The sequence below is a fragment of the Haliotis cracherodii genome, unplaced genomic scaffold (genome assembly GCF_022045235.1).
Source record: "Haliotis cracherodii isolate W230 unplaced genomic scaffold, xgHalCrac1.p SCAF_22, whole genome shotgun sequence".
NCBI classification, from domain to species: domain Eukaryota; kingdom Metazoa; phylum Mollusca; class Gastropoda; order Lepetellida; family Haliotidae; genus Haliotis; species Haliotis cracherodii.
The window spans coordinates 5,462,324-5,488,552 of NW_027266278.1; the positions used below are offsets into that span (position 1 = coordinate 5,462,324).

Sequence of the window (26,229 nt, forward strand, 5' to 3'; positions counted from 1 at the left end):
GATTCCAGATATGAATAATGCGACGAAACCATTTCCATATCCAATAGAAATCTCTACATAAAGCAGAGTCGATTGTACGATTCCGACTTTATCATGAGCATGTGTTTATGAATCATTATCAAATAGTAATGATACCAGGTTTTTGCGAAAAGGTAAGCGTATCCTGCCCCGCCGGTGACACCCGTCACAAACACATGCAAAGGTAAGTCAATTGTTCACCTGAAAAAAAACCCGGGAACATATGGTACAAGTCAAAAAAAGAATTGCATCGGACATCATTTTTGTCACTGATTTGTCAAATATGGAAATGTTCCCTACATGTCTACAGTCAAACTTTACTGAACCCTTGGATGTTGTAACCTTGATCAAACAACTTTACGTGTATAGACTCGTTAGTCCAGCCAAAATGTAAGTCCAGAATTACAGCCTAGTTCGGCAAGGGTGGAAACTGGACTTTTACAGCCAGTTAACTCCCTTGCCTCGGGAAGATGCAGGCTGATAAATCGACAGTATGTTCTTCTGAGTACAATAAAGTACGGTTATAACGAACTCAAAGGGACTACTAATTTTAGTTCGTTATAACCGTAGTTCGTTATAAGCATGTATACTGCATAACTACAGACCAAAAAACTAAGTTCGTTATATCCGTAAGTTTGTTATGAGCGTGTTCGTTATAACCGTAGTTTACTGTACTTTGAATTTGCACACACTTTTGCCAGAAGAAACAGTTCGTATGTGTTAACCCAATTATAAACATTTACAAGTGAGTGAGTTTGGTTTTCACAAATACAAAATAATAGATAAATTTTGGTTTAAATAGTTACCACCCTTTTAATAAAGACCCCTTTGCGTGGTTTAATTTGTCCACAGTTACCCATGTTTGTTATAAGGGTCGATTGAAGTGGATCGGATGGTTACACATTCTGCTATCAGTAATTACATCACGCACAGTTAATATTTTATGTGTCATGGTACACACTGATAATAGGAAAAAGCGGGAGTAAAGCACTTTATTAATCAATTCATACCCAGTTGAAAACATGCAATCACTCTGATACCACGCTGAATGGAACTAGCAGACATTTCCTTCTTTGTGATTTCCACAAAACCTACTCCAGAAAGTAGACATTTCCGCTCCCAACGCGTGCAGTACCAATGTAGGCATCCTCTCACTGCAGAGCACGAGAGAAATCGCATTAAAGCTTAGTTGTTCAGACATTCCAGCATACACCCAAACTCCAATGGCTGTTTTGATGTTTACAGAACACTCTTAATATGATTTTTTTTATAACTAACGCATTCTTCAATCCGTAGGATAGACGTATCATTAATTGTGTCCGGGTGCGTTCTGACATCTTTCCCGAGGCAAGATGCATAATGTATAATTATGATATATGTATATGATAGTATACATTTGTCAATGGAACGCGTTTACAATTATGTGGTTTAGTGGGTAGCGTGTCCGTTCATTGCGTATGCAAGGGTCAGGCTTTATCCCCGGGTCATATACTGGCCAAAAAAAGAAACGCATAGCTGAAATCTGTTTTTCAAACTTGACTGTTATTAAAGATGACCGCTTGAACTCAATATAAATGTCATTGCTAACTGTGAATATTGACCTTACACTAATTTATTGCACCCGAACACAATATTTGGTGACTTGTCGCCAAAATACAGCATCTTGAAACCAAACTGGGAGAAATTGCATGCAGAAAAAGCTGTAAGCATGCTGCATGTGCAAATACGGCTACTTACCCTTTATACCGATGGGTATAAAGATTTGTCAGTCCTGCTGCGAATCACTCTCCGATGTTCTGTATACGTGACTCTCAAGACTGAATGAAGACTGTAGAAACAGAGCCATTGGACGTCTTGAAGCTGGAGAAAGTCAGACATCAGTAGCCAGGCACTTTAACGTGAGGCAGAGTACCATTTCTCGTTTGTGGCAGCACTGCAGACTCCACAACTCTACAAGTGATCGACCGAGAAGTGGAAGACCCAGGGTCACATCTGCGGCGCAGGACCGCTTCATCTGGGTGTTGCATCTTCGCATCCGGGCAATCAGTGCAGCATACACAGCTAACAATGTTCCTGGTCTTCGTAGAGTCGTCCGAGACAGCATGGGATACGGCCAATGAGACCATATACAGCGCCCGTTCTGTGGTAACATCATCGCCGTGCACGTCTGCAATGGAGCAGAAATGTTCGACCATGGACCCTAGTGCACTGGAGAAGGATATGGTTCAGCGATGAGTCGCGGTTCATGCTGTATCGCCATGATGGTAGTATGCGTATCTACAGACGGAGAAATGAACGCTACACTCGACGCTGTATTCATGACGTCGACCGATACGGCGGCGGAAGTGTCATGATGTGGGCAGGCATATCCGTGCAGGGAAATTTAACTGCTGTACGCTACCGTGATGTAAACGTCACCTTATTCCCGCCATTGACGTCAGAAGAGAGATTTTCCAGCAAGACAACGGAAGACCGCATACTGCACGTGTTACCATGGATTATCTTGCCCACAACAATGTTACTGTGCTGCCATGGCCCTCCAAATAGCTTGATCTAAACCCCATTGAACATTTGTGGGATCTGCTTGACAGACGTGTACGACGCCGACAGCATCAACCACAGACGCTTCAACAGCTGAACCATGCATTGCAGGATGAGTGCAGAGGGATTCCACAACGCCAGATTCAGTCCATGCCCAGGTGGTTCAGAGCTGTGATCAATGCTCGTGGTGGTAACACCCGGTACTGACTTTGGCACAGTGCCATCACAGACACAGACGTCCCTTAGAACATTAAAAGACTATTTGTAGTGTAAGAAACATGTGCCCCATCCTGTGTAAAATTTGATTATTGTATCTTCATTATTTATTGTGTAATCCTATTTCATTAAACATGAAATGAAACACTGATTATTGTGGCCAGTGTACATTGTGGTATGGCTGAAGTTGTGTCGGGCGGCTGATGGAGGGTTGGACACACTCGTCGCCATTTTCCCAGGTTGTCCTGTGATTTAGGTAACATAACTTTGTCTGTTATATCCCGTGTCTTCTTTATGTGGAGGATCTTGGCTATAATTGGTCTTCAGAAACCCATGCTTGTCGTAAGAGGCAACTAACGGGATCGGGTGGTCAGGCTCGCTGACTTGGTTGATGCATGTCATTGATCCCAATTGCGTGGATCGAGGCTCATGATGTCATTCACTGGATTGTTTGGTCCGCCGTTATTTACAAACCGCCGTCAAATAGCTGGAATATTGCTGAGTGCGGCGTTAAACAACAAACAAAAATGTGGACAAGAACCGGATGTGACGCAGGACAGAGATGTTAACCATTTAATGATAAACAAATGTACTGACAAACCAAGCGAAAGCATTGGTGATAATCTGGATGCAATTCGAAGACCTACTTCAGCACTATCATACAGGTCTCAGGCATTCTGCTTTGACGAAACCCACGGAAAAGGCCGAGTGCTGACGATTCAAAGATCATTATTTGGGCTTTTTAGGGATTCGAATTCAGGACCCGGGAATACCTGCACGATACATTGCGGTGCCGAATTCCCGTGGGCCACCCAGCTTTAATTTGTTGTCATCAAACAACCACTGCAGACTTAACCCAAACGCTGTTGTAATCAATTCATCTAGATTGTGTCTGTCCGCTCGTGTTTGCTCACTGCTTTCGCGGATGCACTATGTATATATTCGTTATTTGAGTACCTTTTACAGCGATATTGTGTTTTAATTGAAACAGATGAATTACTGTTGAATCATTCCCCCATCAGTGTTTAATTGTTGACATTAAACACAGGAAGTACTGGTAAAGGAAATGAGGATTAGTCACAGATCGTCAACATACATACGTCTCTCAATTATACTGCAAATACACGAATATGGTCATAAAGCTTTATTGCACCGCCCGTAACATGTATTAATAAACTGTATTCATTTATCATTTAAAGTACGCTCGATGCGGGCTGGACATAAAAACCATGCAACCCAAGTATTTACAAATAACCAAGTTCATATATACATAACCTTAACGCCTTAACGATATGATGTTTAACGGGGCCGAAACCTGTGAATGAAAAGCCCTAAACATGTCTACGTAATTATGAAGTACGGTCCGACAGCTGTGCAATTCATTCGGAACATCCTGCAACGATCTCTCGGATCCTTCAGCGCAGTCGGAGCGCCATGTCCATGCGATGTCACAGGGTAGCGTTACGCGGGGACAAGGACGTATTTAAAACTAACTATAACAGGACGGAACATCCCCCCAAAGATAATGATGTAGTGGAATGTTGTTGCAGTGACGCCTGGGTGGACTTCACGCAGACCACATCTCTACAAGGGCTGCGTTACATATGGATGCGAGGCACCGTCCCCATCAGAAGGTGAGGATAGTTTTGTTAAGCCTCTATTAAATGCTTGATAGCATCGCTTTGGTGGGCCCGAAGTACATGTATGATGAAAATCTTTGCGCCATAATAGCACCGCTGTGGTTCAGTGGAAAGTAACTTTTTGTTGTTGAGAGGTCAAACATTTTTGGCATTGACGAGTGTGTTTTTGAAATTTAACCGTAACTTTTCTTTAATCACCGTGATTATATTCTGCGATTGGTGACATCGCTTAGGTTGATGTAAGCCTCAGAACTTAGTAGGAAGTGGATTTTTTTTATGGTTTGAGATGACAAACAATTTAACAATTAACATCGATACGTGGTTTTTTAAACACTAAAACATGTTTTTCCTTTTGGTAATAGTGTTTAAATTATACGCTTTATAGTATCGTTTTTGTTAAACCGAATTATGAGTAATAGATTAATTTTATAGATGCGTCGTGGCATTTCGTAGGAAGAAGATTATTTTTAGTTTAACATTTGCATCGACGCGTGTGTTTTGGGCACTTAAACAATTAATTTGTTTTACCTCAGTGATTATGTTGCACCCTTGATAGCATTACTTGATAGCATTGCTTGATGGCATTACTTGATAGCATTACTTGATAGCATTACGTGATAGCATTACTTGATAGCATTACTTGATATCATTACTCGATAGCATTACGTGATAGCATTACTTGATGGCATTACTCGATAGCATTACTTGATGGCATTACTTGATGGCATTACTTGATAGCATTGCTTGATAGCATTACTTGATAGCATTACTTGATAGCATTGCTTGATAGCATTACTTGATAGCATTACTTGATAGCATTACTTGATAGCATTACTTTTGTCGGTCCAAATATGAGTAATATCTTGTAAAATCACCGGAGAAGTTTAGTTAGAAGTAGATTGCTTTAGTTTGACAGGTTAACTTTATTTAAAATAAGCATCGATGCGTGACATTTTTTCTTTGTATACATGATTTTCTCCGTTCAACACAGTGCATTCATTACGACCGCCTTCGTGGTCTAGTGGTAGACCTGTGTGGGGTATTTATGTTAAACTGCAGTATGGTATCTCAGTGGGCTAGCACTATAACATCGGCACTTACGCACACACAAACACACACACGCACGCACGCACGCACGCACGCACACACACACACACGTGCATGTATGCATGTCGCTATGTATCTGCAACAATCTTGAACTCGACGCTAAACCCCATTTAACCTCACCTGACTTCCCCGCCTATATTACACGCTCGGTAGCATTGTTTTTGTTGTTTCGAAATAAAAGTAGGATTCATATTTCGGCGATTTACCGTAACATTTAGGTACATTTTCCTTTTGACACAGCACTTATATTACACGCGTTATAACATCGCTTTTGTTGGCCGGAAATAAGAGTAAGGTGTTTATTCAATTCACTTCAGCTCAATGACACAGCTGTTTTCTATCAATCTTTAACAATGTCACATTAAAACATGTCGGTATCATAAATTGTTCGAGGGGTACATGGGGTTTGATGCTTCCCGCGTTCAGGTTTATACCACGAGCCGGATGCGAGTGGTATAGACCCTAACGCGGTACTGTTAACGAGGTACTGGGGACATGGCTTACTGGGATTCAGAGCTGGGAAGTATTATCACCTGATGACTGATACTTTCTCTGCTAAATACCTTTTTTTTTTGTGTAAGTCGCCAAATGTAAAAAAGTGGTCTTCGACAGGAAGACTTTTCTCGTGGTTCTCGGGGAAATATTTGACGTCACCGCATTCCAAAATGAGGTTATGTCTTTTCAACGCTTTTTCAGTCAAAGAGAAGACTACCGCAGCCAACCAATACCCCTTTTGGTTGAAATTTTCACATGATTATCAACATTGTAAAATGCAAACGTTATTAGTAATGTTCAATAGCTCTCTCTCGACGTGATCCCCACCCTTTGTCCAAGGCGTCACTCTGGAATAATATGACGTCAAATTGTTCTGATTAATTTTGTTCAAATTTAATATTGAATTTGTATGATCTCCGTTTCACCAAGCCCAATGTTTCCAATTTGGGATTAAGAAAAAGAATAGGCGTTAAGAAAAATATTTACACGCAGTGAAATGTCCGAAACTTACTCATTCACATATATATGTTCTTTAATTTGTGCCGGGGCATTACCCTTTGTGGACATAAGTACAGAGATAAGGCGTCACGCGTCAATTAATATGTTACCCCACTGTAGAAGGGGAATTATTTCACGTTTTTATTGTATATTACGCCGTATACATGATGACCCCCACTGCATCGGTTAGAGTGTCGTTAAAGGACTCGAAATACGACACTTCGAGTTGCGCAGTCAACACAAAATCATACCGGCAGATATCTGAAATAACGTTTTTCAACCAGTCAGATTGCAGCACACACACCAATTCATTAAACGTGTAATGGTTTCCCCTTCATTAATGGCGGAGGGGAAGTCGAAGTTTCGGCTTCTGTTCTCGGAATGGGTACGTCATATGAAGCCTAGCAGGTGCCCCTCACCGTGATATGGAATATTATTTTACACGTGCATGAAGCCACATTCAATAATTCCCTCATCATTAGGAGATAAATATACAAACTTTTAAATTCGAGTGTTTCCATGCGTAACGAGGAAAAGGCCAATTTGGTTCATCCAACTGTCGGCGGTATCACCAGGGGAACTGAGGACGATGCATAATATGTTATTCTAAACTTATTTTTCTTATTATGTTGTCATAAAGCCAATGGTTCCTCGTTGAGAGGCTGCTGTAATATGCAAAAAGTGAAAAATATGTGTTATAGGCTGAGTGTATATTTAAGAAGTGAAGTTGCTCTCCCACCATGTTGACTGAAGTAAAGATTTGCTCTGAACTAAACTAAGCGGCAAAAGAAAGTATAGGTTGGCAATTTGTTATCTTCCTAAAAAGAGCGATAACTAGTGGAAAGTGGGTATTGGGAATATGACTGCCCAGGAACAGGTACCAAAAAACACCTCACCCGAACGCGCCACCTTTGACGGCGCTCGTGCGGTGACAAAAAAATGGTGAAACAGGTTTCCCGCCTATGGCATAAACTGCACGTGCATGTTAGCTGTATAAATGCGTTCGTCTGCAGGGTATAACCACACGTGATGAAAGCACACAAAAGAAATGTCACGACTGTCACAGGGGAAGAGAGTGAGAGCCATCGGTATGGCCGAAATGGGGGCAACACAGGTCCAAATTGCCAAAAGGTTTGGTTGTACACCATTGACAGTAGCCAGGCTGATTCAACGGTACAGGCAGACAGGGAGGACACAGGACAGGCCTAGAACCGGACGACCCCGAGTGACAACACCACTGGAAGACGGTCAGATACGGCTCATTCACCTGCGAAACAGATTCGTAACGGCGACGGCAGCAACAGCATGGGGACATCCCATTAGCCAACGTACAGTACTACGACGACTTCGTGCTGCTGGAATCCGAACGTATCGTCCTTTCCGAGGAATGGTACTGACTGCTTAACATCGACGCCTGAGACTGCGATGGGCGAGGCAGGTTCGACGCTGGCAATGAGAAATTGGCGTCGAGTGCTGTTTACTGATGAAAGTCGGTTTAACCTGTTTCGAAATGACGGCAGAGAACGAGTTTATCGAAGCAGAGGGGAACGTTTGGCTCTGGTGTGTATTCGAGAGGTCCATCCAATCGGCGGGGGAGGTGTCATGGTGTGGGGCGGTATTTTTGAGATCAGAAGACTGATTTGGTGATTATACCTGAACGCTGTGCAGTACAGAGACCAAGTGTTGCAGCCAGTTGTGCTTCCGTTCTTACAAAACCAACAGCATGGGACATTGTTTCAACACGACAATGCTAGGCCCCATACTGCAAGACTATCGGAACTATCTAAACCAGCAGAACGTTGACGTTTTTGCCCTGGCCTGGCCACTCACCCGATATGAATTCTATTGAACATCTGTGGGACCATCTTCCCTGACAGATTAGAGCAACAGGCTCTGATAGAGTGGTAACGGATTCCAGTCCACGTCATCAGAAGACTGACGTCATCGATGAGGCGGCGCATCCCAGCATGCATTGACGCAGCTGAAGGTCAAACAAGCTATTGAAGGCAACTGTGTCGACAATGAACTTGTAGTGTGTCTGACAATGTTTTGGTGACATTTCAGACAACTTTTGAAAATGAATTTTCGTACCCCACCATTGTTTACCTTGAGCTTACATTACCTGTGATTGCACAATTTCATTCAAACTGTGGTTGATCAATCATTTGTTACCCCTCCCTAGAATATATTATAATTCACAACAAAACCTCTTCTTGTTATTTCTTTATCGTTCATGGAACTCGACCTATACTTTCCTTTGCCGCCCAGTTAAGTATGGCTTCAGGACAGTGGAATAGTTCAGGGCAAAACTATTTTGGGGCGAAGGGCAATATTTATTGCTTTTTTTTAGATACGGAATTGAAGACTGACCTTGTGTTTCAGTAGAGGAACGTTCAGAGTCAATTCAGTTAAGTGCCGCCGTAAATTAAGACTCCCCGAATAGGGCTAAATGACGGGCTGTTCAACTAATTGCCTGCATCCTCACGTTAAGAGAACGGATTTTAATTTATCTATTTATATAACTTTGCTTCAATTTAATCACCTGACCCTAAATATTACACAACTGTATTGTGGGGCCTGGCTAACACATGTAACATAGCTGAAGTTCTGTGTCACTAGTCATTGTGGGGCCTGGCTAAGACAGGTAACATAGCTGAAGTTCTGTGTCGCTGGTCATTGTGGGGCCGGGTTACACATATAACACAGCCGAAGTTCTGTGTCGCTGGTCATTGTGGGGCCGGGTTACACATGTAACACAGCCGAAGTTCTGTGTCGATGGTCATTGTGGGGCCGGGTTACACATGTAACATAGCCGAAGTTCTGTGTCGCTGGTCATTGTGGGGCCTGGCTCACACATGTAACATAGCCGAAGTCCTGTGTCACTCGTCGTTGTGGGGCCTGGCTAACACATGTAACATAGCCGTAGTTCTGTGTCACTGGTCATTCCGGGGCCTGGCTTACACGTGTAACACAGCCGGAGTTCTGTGTCGCTGGTCATTGTGGGGCCTGCTAACACATGTAACACAGCCGAAGTTCTGTGTCGCTGGTCATTGTGGGGCCAGGCTAACACATGTAACATAGCCGAAGTTCTGTGTCGCTGGTCATTGTGGGGCCAGGCTAACACATGTAACATAGCCGAAGTTCTGTGTCGCTGGACATTGTGGGGCCTGGCTAACACATGTAACATAGCCGTAGTTCTGTGTCGCTCGTCACTGTGGGGCCTGGCTAACACATGTAACATGGCCGTAGTTCTGTGTCACTGGTCATTGTAGGGCCCGGCTAACACATGTAACACAGCCGTTGTTCTGTGTCACTGGTCATTGTAGGGCCCGGCTAACACATGTAACACAGCCGTAGTTCTGTGTCGCTGGACATTGTGGGGCCTGGCTAACACATGTAACACAGCCGTTGTTCTGTGTCACTGGTCATTGTAGGGCCCGGCTAACACATGTAACACAGCCGTAGTTCTGTGTCGCTGGACATTGTGGGGCCTGGCTAACACATGTAACATAGCCGTAGTTCTGTGTCGCTGGTCATTGTGGGGCCTGGCTAACACATGTAACATGGCCGTAGTTCTGTGTCACTGGTCATTGTAGGGCCCGGCTAACACATGTAACACAGCCGAAGTTCTGTGTCACTGGTCATTGTAGGGCCCGGCTAACACATGTAACACAGCCGGAGTTCTGTGTCGCTGGTCATTGTGGGGCCTGGCTAACACATGTAACATAGCCGTAGTTCTGTGTCGCTGGTCATTGTGGGGCCTGGCTAACACATGTAACATAGCTGAAGTTCTGTGTCGCTGGTCATTGTGGGGCCTGGCTAAGACAGGTAACATAGCTGAAGTTCTGTGTCGCTGGTCATTGTGGGGCCTGGCTAACACATGTAACACTGCCGAAGTTCTGTGTCGCTGGTCATTGTGGGGCCTGGCTAACACATGTAACATAGCCGAAGTTCTGTGCCACTGGTCGTTGTGGGGCCAGGCTATCACATGTAACATAGCCGAAGTTCTGTGCCACTGGTCGTTGTGGGGCCAGGCTAACACATGTAACATAGCCGTAGTTCTGTGCCACTGGTCATTGTGGGGCCTGCTAACACATGTAACATGGCCGTAGTTCTGTGTCGCTGGTCATTGTGGGCCTGGCTAACACATGTAACATGGCCGTAGTTCTGTGTCGCTGGTCATTGTGGGGTCCGGCTAACACATGTAACATAGCTGTAATTCTGTGTTGCTGGTCATTGTGGGGCCTGGCTAACACATGTAACATGGCCGTAGTTCTGTGTCGATGGTCATTGTGGGGCCTGGCTAACACATGTAACATGGCCGTAGTTCTATGTCGCTGGTCATTGTGGGGCCTGGCTAACACATGTAACATAGCCGAAGTTCTGTGTCGCTGGTCATTGTGGGGCCTGGCTAACACATGTAACATGGCCGTAGTTCTGTGTCGATGGTCATTGTGGGGCCTGGCTAACACATGTAACATGGCCGTAGTTCTGTGTCGATGGTCATTGTGGGGCCTGGCTAACACATGTAACATAGCCGAAGTTCTGTGTCGCTGGTCATTGTGGGGCCTGGCTAACACATGTAACATGGCCGTAGTTCTGTGTCGATGGTCATTGTGGGGCCTGGCTAACACATGTAACATGGCCGTAGTTCTATGTCGCTGGTCTATGTGGGGTCCGGCTAACACATGTAACATGGCCGGAGTTCTGTGTCGCTGGTCATTGTGGGGCCTGGCTAAGACATGTAACATGGCCGAAGTTCTGTGTCACTGGTCATTGTGGGTCCGGCTAACACATGTAACACAGCCGAAGTTCTGTGTCACTGGCCGTTGTGGGGCCTGGCTAACACATGTAACATGGCCGTAGTTCTGTGCCACTGGTCATTGTGGGGCCAGGCTAACACATGTAACATAGCTGAAGTTCTGTGTCGCTGGTCATTGTGGGATAGGGCTAACACACGTAACATAGCTGAAGTTCTGTGTCGCTGGTCATTGTGGGGCCTGGCTAACACATGTAACACAGCCGAAGTTGTGTCTCACTGGTCATTGTGGGGCCAGGCTATCACATGTAACATAGCCGAAGTTCTGTGCCACTGGTCATTGTGGGGCCAGGCTATCACATGTAACAAAGCCGAAGTTCTGTGTCGCTGGTCATTGTGGGGCCCGGCTAACACGTGTAACATAGCCGATGTTCTGTGTCGCTGGTCATTGTGGGGCCTGGCTAACACATGTAACATAGCTGTTGTTCTGTGTCGCTGGTCATTGTGGGGCCTGGCTAACACGTGTAACATAGCCGTAGTTGTGTCTCACTGGTCATTGTGGGGCCTGGCTAACACATGTAACATAGCCGTAGTTGTGTCTCACTGGTCATTGTAGGGCCCGGCTAACACGTGTAACATAGCCGTAGTTGTGTCTCACTGGTCATTGTAGGGTCCGGCTAACACGTGTAACATAGCCGTAGTTGTGTCTCACTGGTCATTGTGGGGCCTGGCTAACACATGTAACATAGCCGTAGGTGTGTCTCACTGGTCATTGTAGGGCCCGGCTAACACGTGTAACATAGCCGTAGTTGTGTCTCACTGGTCATTGTAGGGCCCGGCTAACACGTGTAACATAGCCGTAGTTGTGTCTCACTGGTCATTGTAGGGCCCGGCTAACACGTGTAACATAGCCGTAGTTGTGTCTCACTGGTCATTGTAGGGTCCGGCTAACACGTGTAACATAGCCGTAGTTGTGTCTCACTGGTCATTGTGGGGCCTGGCTAACACATGTAACATAGCCGTAGTTGTGTCTCACTGGTCATTGTAGGGCCCGGCTAACACGTGTAACATAGCCGTAGTTGTGTCTCACTGGTCATTGTAGGGCCCGGCTAACACGTGTAACATAGCCGTAGTTGTGTCTCACTGGTCATTGTGGGGCCCGGCTAACACATGTAACATAGCCGTAGTTGTGTCTCACTGGTCATTGTAGGGCCCGGCTAACACGTGTAACATAGCCGTAGTTGTGTCTCACTGGTCATTGTAGGGCCCGGCTAACACGTGTAACATAGCCGTAGTTGTGTCTCACTGGTCATTGTAGGGCCCGGCTAACACGTGTAACATAGCCGTAGTTGTGTCTCACTGGTCATTGTAGGGCCCGGCTAACACGTGTAACATAGCCGTAGTTGTGTCTCACTGGTCATTGTAGGGCCCGGCTAACACGTGTAACATAGCCGTAGTTGTGTCTCACTGGTCATTGTAGGGCCCGGCTAACACGTGTAACATAGCCGTAGTTGTGTCTCACTGGTCATTAAGGCAGGCTAGTGTAACAATGACAATTGTAACACATCACACAGATTCATGCATGTCATGAATATTTCTTTTGTACAACCTGATCTGGGTTTGTTTTGTGGATGTTATGGTAACTGTAAATAATTCATGACATTGTCGACCCGGGAACACCACTGTCTAGGGATTTTATTCAGTTGCAAATATTTTCCTCTGATCTTTATGTTCGCTCTTGGCAGTGTTGGCTGTTTCGCTGTCATTACATTGACACTGCACACTCACAATCGCCATGAGATAACATAGAGAACACCAACGGAAAATATATGTAATTAAACCCATTGACAAAATTGTGTTATTAGAACGAGAATTGTTTTTTAAGCGCATTTAATTACAAGAAACAGGTTTATTTTGTAATGGTAACACAGGATTGCGACCATGGGAATACCAAACAAACCTGTTCGAAAACAAATGCATTCATGAAATGACAATGACAACCTGAACAGACCCAGCGTTTCCGTGCTACATACTACATACACATGATTACACTCCTCAGAGGACTTTATGAAACAAGCATGATGTTGTGGAACTTATTCGTCACCGAACGTTGCAAGTCTCCAGTGATGAAACAAAAGATGGTTTACCTTAGTCGGTGTTGTGAACTGATAGGTCAACTGCCTTATTATGTGTAATGCTATATCTTATGTTTATTTGTTTGTTTTTTCTACGCCGCAAATAAATGCTGTAAATAATCCAGTGTGGACCAGCCAATCCAGTGATTGACAACATGAGCATCGATCCACGGAATTGGGATATGGTGACATGTATCAACCAAGTCAGCGAACCTGACCACCTGATCCCCTAAGTTGCCTCTTACGAGAAGCATAGTCGCTTTTACGGCAAGCATGGGTTGCTGAAGACCTATTATACCCCGGATCTTCACGGGTCATCTTATGTTTAATATTGCAGTTAGCATACACTCTTCAAAAAAAAGAAACGCACAGGTAGTGTGTTGTTCATGGAACCTGACTACACAAAAACTCCGGTATACAAATTGGACTTATCTTATTGGAAAATGTTGGTGGCCTGATATTCGACAAACGCAGCCATTGTCGATTTGCAATGTCTTAAACGGCATTGTTTTCACACTTGTTCAAAAATGTCATGGAGAAAAACATTAAAGCAAAATGCACGTGCAAGTTTATGGCATTATGAACTAGTGGTAGTGGCTATAAAAGGCAAGCATAAACCAATAATTTGTCATTCAATTGTCAACATTTTTCAAGTTCGAAAATGCCGAGACTCAGCGCTGCCGATCGAAACATCGCCATAGGACGTATCCAAAGAGGGGAATCGCAGTCTACTGTTGCACGCCACTTCACTTCAGACGTTGTACCTCTCTGACAGCTCCGGTCATGCCTTTCTCACACCTGCAGCCAGACGTCATGGCTTACACCGTGAAATGCCTTAAAAATCAACGAACAGGCAGAACTTACCTTTCTTCTGAACCAGTGTGTCGAATGAAACACGTTGGCTATGATGGAGCATCCTTGTTCGAACCCAGTCTGAGCTTCATGAAAAAACTTTATTACTGTCTGATCATATCTGAAATGTTGTGTTCCTAATGGAAGTAAACATTAAACATATGGAGGCAATCAGCTAGATCTGAAAAGTTGACCACTTTTGCTTTTGCCCTAGTCGTCAGGAGATCTAAAGGGTAACTGGATTAGAATTGCCATTTAATAGGTTCTCAAAATGGTAAATCCACTGGCTGTTATATTAAATGACTTTTTGACACTGCTCGGGGTCTTTGGACCTTTGGATTATTCATTGTGTCATCTGGTTGTTTCTCCTGCTTGACAGCAAATAAGTTCTTAAAGTGTGAGCGCAGTGTTCTCAAAATGTTCAAATCTAGTCCAAGGTGCATTGTTGAATTTATTTCTGACACTTCATCAGGCGTCAAGTTGTTGGTCCCTCCACAGTCAGTTTCTGGTCTGACTGCTTAAAGTTGTCTTGTGGCCGTTTCTGAGATGTTTTAGTATCCTCAGCAGCTATATGGTATATTTTTGTGACACCCTTGAGAGTTGAGAATTGTTGTGCGAGAAACTGAATGGCGTGTGTCTAAAACTGTCCCAATATATCATTGTGTAATACTGCCGTGTTATTACAACGAAGATAGAAACAAACTAAACTGATTTTCACCTTGAAACCTTCCAAGTCAGACCAGTGACTAAAATTGTGGGACATTTAATTAATTGCATGCATCCAACATCATTGAACCCTAATGCAGAATATCTGTGGAGGATGTTAAAAACATAGGCATGATACAAATAGCTTAATTTCGAACCCGGGTCTTCCAGCGTGACGAGCGAACACTTTAACCACCAGGCTACCCGACCGCCCTCAACAGCTTGAACACCGTTCAATGTTTTTCAACGAAACTTGGCACATGCATTGTTCATCATCCGAACTGCTGCCATTTACAATTTTAGTTTTCATTTTTATTTTTTCCATGGAAACAGTTTTGCCTTGGTCTCAAACGAAGGCAGAGTTCGTTTCCGAGCCTTAACTCTCAAATATGAATATTACTGCATGGAATTATAATATCTCTCTACTGTTGCCTTTTTCAAATGCTTGCGTTTCCATGTAATCTGTAATTTTTTAAGAGTCTTTCTGCTAAGCATTAGGCAAATGATTGTTTATTATGAGTATGGCTACTTTCACAATACAATCAACCACCCAGACTGCTGTTCAATAGTTCAATAGTCTTATCTGTCAAAAAGAGTCAAACACATTTATTGTAGTGAGTGAGTTGGGTTTAACGCCGCTTTTAACAGTATTCCATTTATTCCATAGCCTGCTAGCTTAATGTTGTAGGAAAGGCCGAAGTGATGCAGGTCTCAGATGTTTACCACTTCGGTGAAACCCACGAGCACGGTTATGGTGCTGACAAACCTAGAAACATAATCGGGGCGAACTGGGATTAGAACCCACAATCATCGGTGTCTGGCGTGCCCAAGGGACGCAACTCCACAGCGAATCGCGGCGCCTTAGACGACTGTGCCACCCGTTACCCCACATTGATAGTTACAACTTGAACTAATGTATCAAAAATGAAGGGGGGAGACATCTGGTTTTATTGGTAAAAAACAATTCTAGTATTCTTCTTATTCCAGACTGGTATGGCTGGTTCTAACAGTGACGTGTGTGGCCATCATGGGCTACCAGATTGTTGACCGCGTCATCTACTACTACGACTACCCCGTAACTGTCAACGTCAACGTTAACTACAACAAAACCCTCTTCTTTCCCACCGTCACCATCTGCAACCAGAATGCTTTCCGGTAGGTGCATAACCCCATCATTGTTTTGTTTCCTACGTACATATTGTTTTACACCGTGTGATCGGTATTAAAAGACATGTATAACTGTTGCATAAATTAAATCCATAATGACCTTAAATAGTGACGTGACAATAATTTGCCTAAACCTCTTTCGGAACAGAGCAAGCAAAGCAGCAGCGATGGGATACTATGAATTTCTGACCGCCATGTTTAATGGAGGCAAACGTATGTCTGCCCTTGACCTTGAGAAAAGAAACGCCACGAACATGACGCTAATGCATCTTTACACCAGCACAGCTCACACAATGGAGGATATGATCGTCAGGTAATCGTATTGGAACGCTGACACCTTACAATACGGACTCCGGGGATTCCGGATTTGAATGGGTCCCCAACCTATGCTGGTTTTAGAGGCGATTTAATGGATCGGTGGTCAGGCTGGGTCATTTTGTTGATTCAATGTTATCGTACCCGCGTAGATCGTGCTCACAATATCAGTCACTGAATTGTCTGCTCTAGACTTGATTATTAACAGACAGTCGTCATATAGCTGGAGTATTGCTGATGGCGGCTTTTAGCTAAAAACTCGCTCACACACTCATTCCGCATGAAGCTGACCCGCCATGTGCACTGACCGAATAAACATGATATAAAGTTGAGCAGGAATCTTTGAGTCACGTTTTCAAAAGCTCCAACAGCTACCCCAAATTTTTTTATTGGTTGACATTTGCCCTTTTCGTCTTCTATTGTATATAGGGGGGCACGGGTGGCCCAGTCGTCTAAGGCGCCGCGATCCGCTGTGCAGAGTTGCGTCCCTTGGGCACGCCAGACACTTATGATTGTGGGTTCGAATCCCGGTTCGCCCCGATTATGTTTCTAGGTTTGTCAGCACCGTACCCGTGCACGTGGGTTTCACCGAAGTGGTAAACGTCTGACACCAGCATCACTTCGGGCTTTCCTCCCACATTAAGCTGACTCGCCGTGATATAACTGGAATACTGTTAAAAGCGGTGTTAAACCCACCTCACTCGCTCTAAATTCCAACACGACGATAGTAGTATCGCTGTGATCATTATCTGTGTCTATATAATAATGAATTCATTACCTTCACACAGCTGCCAGTGGCGAGGGGAGCCCTGTGGGACCTCCAACTTCACTGAGATAGTGAGTGACCATGGCATCTGTTTCTCCTTCAACCTACAAAACACGTCTTACCCAGAACGTCTCAGTGTCATGGACGCAGGTTGGTCAATGTTCAGTTGAAATGTTTCGAATGTAAAAGGAAATTGCCAGGATTGCGGATTCGAATTGCCCTTAGCAACCTATGCTGATCTTGAGAGGTGACTTAATGGAATCGGGTGGTCAGGCTCGGAGAGTAGGTTGATGGTGTCAACGTACCCATACGGCGTGGAACGCTGCTCACAATATCAATCACTGGTCAAATCACTCATTTATTTACATGGGCCTATCGCTCGCGACTACGAGCTCGTTTCCCTGCATTTGTTTCGGACCCGTGAAGATCCGGGTAGAATAGGTCTTCAGCAACCCATGCTTGCCGTAGAAGGCCGCTATGCTTGTCGTAAGAGGCGACTAACAGGATCGGGTGGTCAGGCCCGCTGATTTGGTTAATGCATGTCATCGTATCCCATTTGCGTGGATCGATGCTCATGATGTCAATCACTTGTTTGTCTGGTGCGCCATCGTATAGCTGCCGTCTTGCAGCTGGAGTATTGCTTCGTGTGGCTTTTAACAACAAACAAGCAAACACATCATGATCAACAACGTACATATATTGATTGTAACCTGATTCATGTGCCAGGGGCAGAGAACGGCCTGTCCCTGACGCTGAATGTGGAGCAGTACGAGTACATGCCGGGGCCCCACGACGCCGCAGGGGTGAAGATCCTCATCCACGACCACAAACAGTTCCCCAAGGTGCAGGAGCTCGGCATAGCCCTACCCACGGGGACGCATTCATTTGTCGGCATGCAGCTCATCTCAGTAAGTAAGGTGCACGTTTCAAAGACTGGGTTCAGTATTCCTCTTTTGTTACCATACTTACACGATGTCGTGACATTTCAAATTTACCATTTCCGAGCGGATCCTTGCACTGACAAGAAACGTAACTCCTCCACTCTCAGAACCCAGGAACATCTTATATCACGCTGTGTCAGCTTATTGTCGGAGGGAAAATCAAAGAGATGCTGGTCTTAGATGTGTATTACTTTGTTGCGTTCCACGAGCACTGGAATATAGTATATCGTGCTGACAAACCAAAGATCGGAATCTTTGATTCCAAACCACGACTAACAGCGCCTTTAAGAAGACTGAACACACCTTGTATACAGTGCGTAAGACTTTATTGATACAATAACGTTGCGGTTTAATAAAAAAACTGACTTTCACTTTGTGTGGTTGGTTGGTTGGTTGGTTTGTTGTTTTACGCCGCACTCAGCAATATTCCAGCCATATGACGGCGGTCTGTAAATAATCGAGTCTGGACCAGACAATCCAGTGATTGATGTCATGAGCATCGATCCTCGCAATTGGGATCGATGACATGCATCTACTAAGTCAGCGAGCCTGACCACCCGATCCCGTTAGTCGCCTCTTACGACAAGCATAGTGGCCTTTTACGGCAAGCATGGGTTGCTGAAGAGCTTTTAAAAATTCCTACCCCGGATCTTCACGGGTCCACTTTGTGTGAGTTCATTGGAGTATGAACCTTCTTACAGTGTGGGCCAAACTGTATGAACGTCGGACCTTGCGACGACGTTCATACAACGTTTGGCCCTCACTTTCTGAAGGTTCATACTCCAATAAACTCACACAAAGTAAAAATCAATTATTATGAAAACATTTATCGCTATTTTATATCTCGAAGGATGTAGATCTATACACAATTCTATTTAGTAGGTGTGTCATCTTGTTTACACTGACAGCCATACAACAACTAGCTGTATCGCGGAATGAAGTAGTTTCTCAAAGGAGAGGTGGCATGAGCGTATGCATGCTCACAGTGACATCTTTTGGAGTTTGTTTACCACAAATATATTCAAATAATATCATTTCTAGATGAGAAAGGTCTGTTTAGAACTCCCTCAGTAAGTCAGTCACAATGGCAGCGCATCGTAATACATTTACATCAAGTACAAGACGTCAAAATGGCCGACACGATAAACGTGACGGGAGAGACTTCCGAAGTTATTAATGAACCTGTGGCGATTACAAGTGTTAGTCATCAGTGATCAATTGTCCGATCATTGAAAGGGGATTATCAAATAGATACTAAATTAAAACATAGATTGCTGTAGACTGTCACGGTGAGTCTAGACACTGATCGACTCGATATATACAACGATAGTTTGGAAGTGCATTTCTTCGTTTTGTTCACTAGGATTGGTCCCAGCGAGGATATCCTTCAACGGGCATATCAAACGTTTATCCCAATGTATGCTGAAATGCTGAGTTTAAGATTAAAGGGTCTAAATGATCTGAATCAATGCTTCTATTCGTGCTTGGGAATTCCCAGAGGTTTCCTCAGGGATGTGGAAGTAGTGCGTCAGTGTTTACGTCATTTCAAGACTACAGTTTCGTGAAAAACGCACGAACGTCAAAATGTGTCGATCGTACACTTATGAACTTCAATTTCGTGGTCATGTGACCGACCTCTTGTCCAATGAAAAAGCCGTGTATCAGTAAACGTTACATTAGAAAATTATTGCAATTTAATACTTTCTGTTGTAGATTCATAATCTTCCCAAGCCTCACGGGGAATGTCAGCACCCTACATTGAAGTACTTCCCTCACTACTCTATCGAGACATGCCAGGTGGAATGTGCCATGGTACAACTAGCGGAGAAGTGTGGCTGTAGGCTGTTCTATATGCCGGAAACGGAAGGTATGAGGACCATACCATATGCAATGTAGGGGTGTGCAGCTTATCTCATTTAAAGCCTTGAGGAATATATGCACCACATAACTGGTCAAACTTTTAGGCCATCTCAGGGATACCTTCAAATTAAAGTTTTGCAGTGATTGTATAATTTTGGGTGAATTAGTTCATATTCAGACTCGTGTATATGAAAATAACAAAGAGGTAATCTTCACCCTGAGGTGTAGCACAGTGGTTAAGGCGTTCGCTTGTCACGCCAAAGGCCAGGGTTCGATTCCGCACATGGGTACAATGTGTGAAACCCATTTCTGGTGTCCCCTGCATATATTGGTGAATATTTTCTAAAAGAGGCGTAATCCCGTTATCACTCACTCTTGTGTACATGTATTGCAGGTTAGTATGTTAACTATTACCGTTTACTTTCAGAGGACATCCCGCTCTGTACTCTGGGGGATTACTACAGTTGTTACAAGCCTTTTGCGGGTGACATTTAATTTTGTTCTTTTGGATACCGATTTTCTGAGTTAGCATTAGCGTGGCTCTTTTATACAATTCGGTAGATTATCGCTGAATTATCAATGCGTTAATATTCAAGTCAAATGGCCATAAAAGAGACCATTTTCCGTTTTTAGAAACATATGTAATAGTTTAATCAGTGCTTGTATATACAAGAAGCTCAGGGCCCTGTTCCACAAAGCGATCTTAGCGCTAAGTAGATCGTAACTCCCTTTCTTTAACACTGACTTAAGACAGTCATGGCGCTAAGATCGCTTTGTGGAACGGGGTCCTGGTTGGTAGGACACATCAAATTATGCGAAGGGGCGGTCGGGTAGCCTAGTGGTTAAAGCGTTCGCTCGTCACGCCGAAGACCCGGGTTCCATTCCCGACATGGGTACAATGTGTGAAGCCCATTTCTGGTGTCCCCCGCCGTGATATTGCTGGAATATTGCTAAAAGCGGCCTAAAACCATACTCACTCACTCAAATTATGCGAAGGAGAGACACAGGTCTTATTGCATTGAAGACTGACATCTTAAATTGATTTTTTCACAGTGGAGATTCGCGAGTCTGTGCAACAGAACTGTCACTGCCCTGTTCCATGCAACTACGCTCTCTTTGATTCCACTGTATCATACGCCACGACCTCCACCTTCGTCATCGACCGTTTCCTTAGCAACACAAACAGATCCGCCCTTAAAATGAAATACCAGAATGCCAGAGACATCACTCATCGTCTACAAAGCAACAAAGCTGAAGAGCTTCGAACACTAGCACAAACTTTGGACCAGAAATTCAAGATGCTAAGACACGCGATTGTGGATCAACTAAAGGTCAAGGTCATAGAGCAGAGGAGACAACTCCTGAATATCTCCGAAGACTTCTTGTGGAACTGGAACGAGACCTATATGTATTTTCAGTACCAGAACTACATTCATCTGAAGGACCTTGCACGTGCTAGAGATGCCATGAACGAGAGGACGTTCTCCGTGATTGCACACGGGGTTCAGGAGTTCACCTTCAGCGTAGAAAGGAAAATTGATCAACTGGCTGATCCAGAGATCACGGATAGCTCTGTGAGAAAGATGATCTACATCCTCGTCAAGAATCAGCTTGATGCAAGGATAGACATGGCAAGAAGAGCACTACAAAATCACACCCAGCTTCTGTCAAGTTATCTCAATGCAACACCAATCTTTAACTACCGGTTCAGAAAATTCAATCAGAGCGATAGCTACCTTCTCATCCCTGAAGTGATGATTAAGCAGTCGCTCCGCAGGTCCTGGACTATCAGGACACGGTCCTCTCGAGTTGCGACTGATATCAAGAAAATGATTGTCTGGATGGAAGAATACAAAAACCTTGCTGAATCAGCATTTATGAATGGAACTGTAAATGGCACATTAATATACTTTGCCAACATACACTTTCTTGACAACTGCAGACAGTATTTGCAAAGTAAAAGCCACTTCTTTAAGGATTTCATTGATTGGATTGTCACACAGTTGAATAAACGAGAACAGGATTTCACATTCATTAAAACGGACTTTGCAAAGGCCCGCGACTTTACTTTACAGTATATGGGCATCGTGGAGGATGCAATCGAAAACATCCTATTGTCCTTGGAGGACATACAGAATGGAACCCGTATGTGTGATGACTACTTGAACTACGGAAACATCAGCCTGGAGGTTGTGTCACGCTTCTTCCGATCAAAAGCTGTTAAGAACAGTGTCAACAGTTTAAATGTGTTCTTCGGGACTGTCAGAGCCCGAGGGCAGAATATTTACGACAGCTGGGAGAAGCTTTCTGTGGTATATCAAGAGATGTGGAACTTCACGTTTAAGCAGGTGGACCTGATGCCTTACTGGAGGAACAAGAATATCAGCAGATATTTGAGGAACAGCTCGGAGGTGATTCAGGAGATTCGGGACAGCTTTCTCGATCACCGGGACATGATTGACGTTCAGTGTAGGTTCGATAACAAGGATGAGGCGTTCCTGTTGAGTCTGGAGAGTCTCACTGATCACATGCAGGAATTCCACGCCAGTAGTCACGTGGATTCAACGTTTGTGAAGTAAGTGGTTCAAATTTTCAATAAATTCGATCATGGGGACGACCGTTTGATATTCTGTGGGGGCGGAGAAAAATTGGAAATTGGACTCTCAAATCTCTCTCTCTCTCTCTCTCTCTCTGCGTGAACTCTTACAATTGTGACACAGATGACGTAACGCTGGACCTGATAGCTGAACCAGCCTGGTTAGAATAATATGCACAACCACTACCAAGTCTAACCGGTTCAAATACATACTTAATTAAACTGACATTTTATTGACATTATGAGCGACCGATGTTGTTTTGAGTAATATTAGTGCCATGAATGTCAAAATGTTTGGATTTTAATTGAATAGATATTTGTTTTTACTTTTTCTCAACGATGTCGACAGTTGCTTCAAATAATTTTCGGCCAAATGAGAAGAATGATAAAAGTGAAAAGAAAAACTAACTATGTAATATGTTTTGCTTATCTTCTTTTTTGCCACCAAGAGATCAAGACTTAAGGTACTGTCTATCTACCCGTTACTTGCAGAAAAAATGAAATATACGAGTAAGTGTGTGTGACCTACTGATTTACTAAACGGGTGTCATATTGTTTGTATTTCCCGAAGAAGGGTAAGATAAAACGAAATAACACGATTTTCATTTTATTGAAATGCACAAACGAATGTAAGATATGTCATCCATACTTTATAATACACTGTAGTAAAGAAGCAGTACCTTAATAGCCAATATCATGTGACGTCATTATTATTGTGACGTCATTAAACAAACATTAACAATGGTGTCTGTGCTACGCAAATGTATTTTCACAAGGTAAGTGAGTAAATAAAAATTCACATGAACATGTAATAGGATAATTCCTTATAATACATATATTAATATTTACAACAGCTCCACAACATTTTTGAAGTAATATTAACAGCATTGTCGACGTAATGTGTAATGATGTCACAGCAGATCATTGTCCGGTAGGCTTCGCAAAACGGTACTAAAGTTACCACTTCCTTACCGCAGCTAGTAATGAAGTGTGAATAATAACGATTCTTTTACGATCAATGTATGTATCCAAAGGTGTTTACAAATCATGTGTCATTGTTTTTCCACCCTCTCCCTCGGGAAACATCTGGCACTGAGCTGGTTCGAATCCCAAAGTTCTGATTCCTTTTCTGTCGGCACCATTCTTGCTCTCGTTTGTTCCCAAATCAACGTCAGGCTCGCTGACTTGGTTAATGCATGACATCGTCTCCCAATTGTGGATCGATGCTCATGTTGCCAATCACTGTATTGTCCTTGATGTAGGTCGAATATTGCTGAGTACGGCGTTAAGTAACAAACAAACAAACTAAACCAGCCGCTTCACTTTTTGCTGTCCCTTTTCCGACATATTAAACAACATTCACATAACTGTTATCATTAAAAGGGTCAAGTTCTTGTCAACCAGTGACTTAGTGTTATTCTTGCTCATACTGGACTACGTAAGTGAGTGAGTGAGTGAGTGAGTGTGGTTTTACGCCGCTTTTAGCAATTTTCCAGCAATATCACGGCGGGGGACACCAGAAATGGGCTTCAAACATTGTACCCATGTCGGGAATCGAATCGGGTTTTCGGCGTGACGAGCGAACGCTTTAACCACTAGACCACCCGACCGCCCCATACTGGACTAAGTCGCCAAAGAAAGACAATTTATCTATATATAACAAGGCGAAAACCGATGGTAAAGTTCTTTTCAGTATAACCTTGCTATACAACTGTTTATTTTTAGGGAAAACTTCTTGAAGTTGAACGTCTATTACCGTCAACTCAACTTTGAAAAGCACACCCAGCAAATCGCCTATGACGTGTTTGCGCTGCTCTGTGAGTACTGTTCCTTGTGGTCATTCCTGGTTAGATCTCCACCAACACATGCTCGTTATACGTGACGTCTTTGTGGATCGGTTGGTAACTGCGTCACTTAGTTGATTGACGGTGTGGATCGTTGTTCACAATATTAATCACTGGCTTATCTGATCCAGATTCGATTACTGTACAAGCGGCCGCCATAACATACTGCGGTGTTTACCAACAAAAGGACAAGTCTAACAGTATTTTATTCAATATTGAAATAACTCGGATTATAAATCTATAGAAATTCCTTCAGCTATTTTATCACTGATTTTCAGTGATCCACTCATATCATTGAGTTGCCTTTCATGCTGTATGGCATCAGTTTGAATGGACACCCGTGAAGATCCGGGGTAGAATAGGTCTTCAGCAACCCATGCTTGCCGTAAAAGGCGAGTATGCTTGTCGTAAGAGGCGACGAACGGGATCGGGTGGTCAGGCTCGCTGACTTGGTTGATGCATGTCATCGTATCCCAATTGCGTGGATCGATGCTCATGATGTCAATCACTGGATTGTCTGGTCCGGACTCGATCATTTACAGACCGCCATCATATAGCTGGAATATTGCTGAGTGGGGCGTTAAACAACAAACAAACAAACAAAGTTTGAATGAATCGAGACTGACGTTCTATGCTTATCATGTTTTCTGGTTTATTATAATTATTATTATTATTATTATTATTATTATTATTAACACCTACTTCAATGTTATCTCATACCAGGCGACATCGGGGGATCCATGGGCCTCTTCATTGGAGCCAGCGTACTCACCATCGTCGAAATCCTAGACCTCGTCATGTTTCAAGCAATAAACTCTTCACGATAAGACCGATGGCTGAGGAAAGTACAGAGCTTTAAGTTGTCTGATCACCATGTGGCATGTGTATATCAATGTACTATTGTAAGGGTAAAGCTATTTATAAGGACATTATCATTTGCAGAAGCCCAAGGTCTTCCATTAACTGCCGGACGAAGGAGGGCAGTTGAAAAGACCGCGGGCGTCTGCAAATGATAATGCCCTGAAAAATAGCGTTACCGTTATTATAACTGAAATGGATAGAATTTGTTATAAAATAAAAAGAAACAACAATACCGGTTTTGAAACATTTACTGCAATCATCACGAATGTCACTGACCCACTTTTACAAATATGGGAACGTCATAGAACAAACCAGATGACGTCACTATTGAACGTGACGTCACCTATCTCTATCCTATGACGTCACCTTACAACGGGCGTGATATTGGCCCGTCGTCAAGAAATATGAGGGCATAATCAAGTTACAGTGGCCCGCTCATTTTTGATAACATGCGGGCGGTTAAATGATAATTCTATCCATTTTAGTTATAATTTCTGATAACATGCGGGCGGTTTAGAGATAATTCTATCCTTTTTAGCTATCGTGCTATCAACCACCGGTTTCTGCGTGTTCACAGGCCGTGGTGATATAGCTGGAGTATGATGATAAGAGCAACAAGCACTCTCAGGATACCAACTAGATTAAACTGACCACAGTGGTGCATGTTCAATCCGGGATTCGAACCCACACCCTCAGAGTGAGGCACCTTATCGCCAGCACACAAATTCAGCGATCTAATCTTATTCATGGGCCATTGGAGCCGTGCCAATTTTTCCACCTATCAGAGGTGGTTGGTTGGTTGGTTGTTTAACGCACCACTTAGCAATAAGCCAGTTATATGACGGCGGTCTGTAAATAATCGAGTCTGGACCAGACAATCCAGTGATTAATATCATGAGCATCTGACCAGCCA

At 43.6% G+C, this 26,229-nt stretch overlaps 1 protein-coding gene across 1 annotated transcript; it reads left to right on the top strand.

Moving 5' to 3' along the window:
* Window positions 1-4,209: 4,209 nt before the first annotated feature.
* Window positions 4,210-25,282, top strand: LOC139471328 (degenerin-like protein del-10). The gene is made up of 10 exons (XM_071253646.1): window positions 4,210-4,409; window positions 15,954-16,121; window positions 16,282-16,446; window positions 17,237-17,364; window positions 17,941-18,122; window positions 19,869-20,022; window positions 20,443-20,499; window positions 21,069-22,590; window positions 24,337-24,428; window positions 25,179-25,282. Exons 1-10 carry the CDS (start codon window positions 4,210-4,212, stop codon window positions 25,280-25,282), a joined length of 2,772 nt encoding a protein of 923 aa, XP_071109747.1.
* The last annotated feature ends 947 nt before the right edge of the window (window positions 25,283-26,229 follow it).

Bases quoted from the DNA above. Each gene is read 5' to 3' on its own strand.
- LOC139471328 (XM_071253646.1), top strand. From the start codon at position 4,210: ATGTCCATGCGATGTCACAGGGTAGCGTTACGCGGGGACAAGGACGTA. The intron at 20,023-20,442 runs GTATGAGGACCA...GTTTACTTTCAG, and splicing joins CTATATGCCGGAAACGGAAG to AGGACATCCCGCTCTGTACT. The intron at 20,500-21,068 runs GTGACATTTAAT...ATTTTTTCACAG, and splicing joins TTGTTACAAGCCTTTTGCGG to TGGAGATTCGCGAGTCTGTG.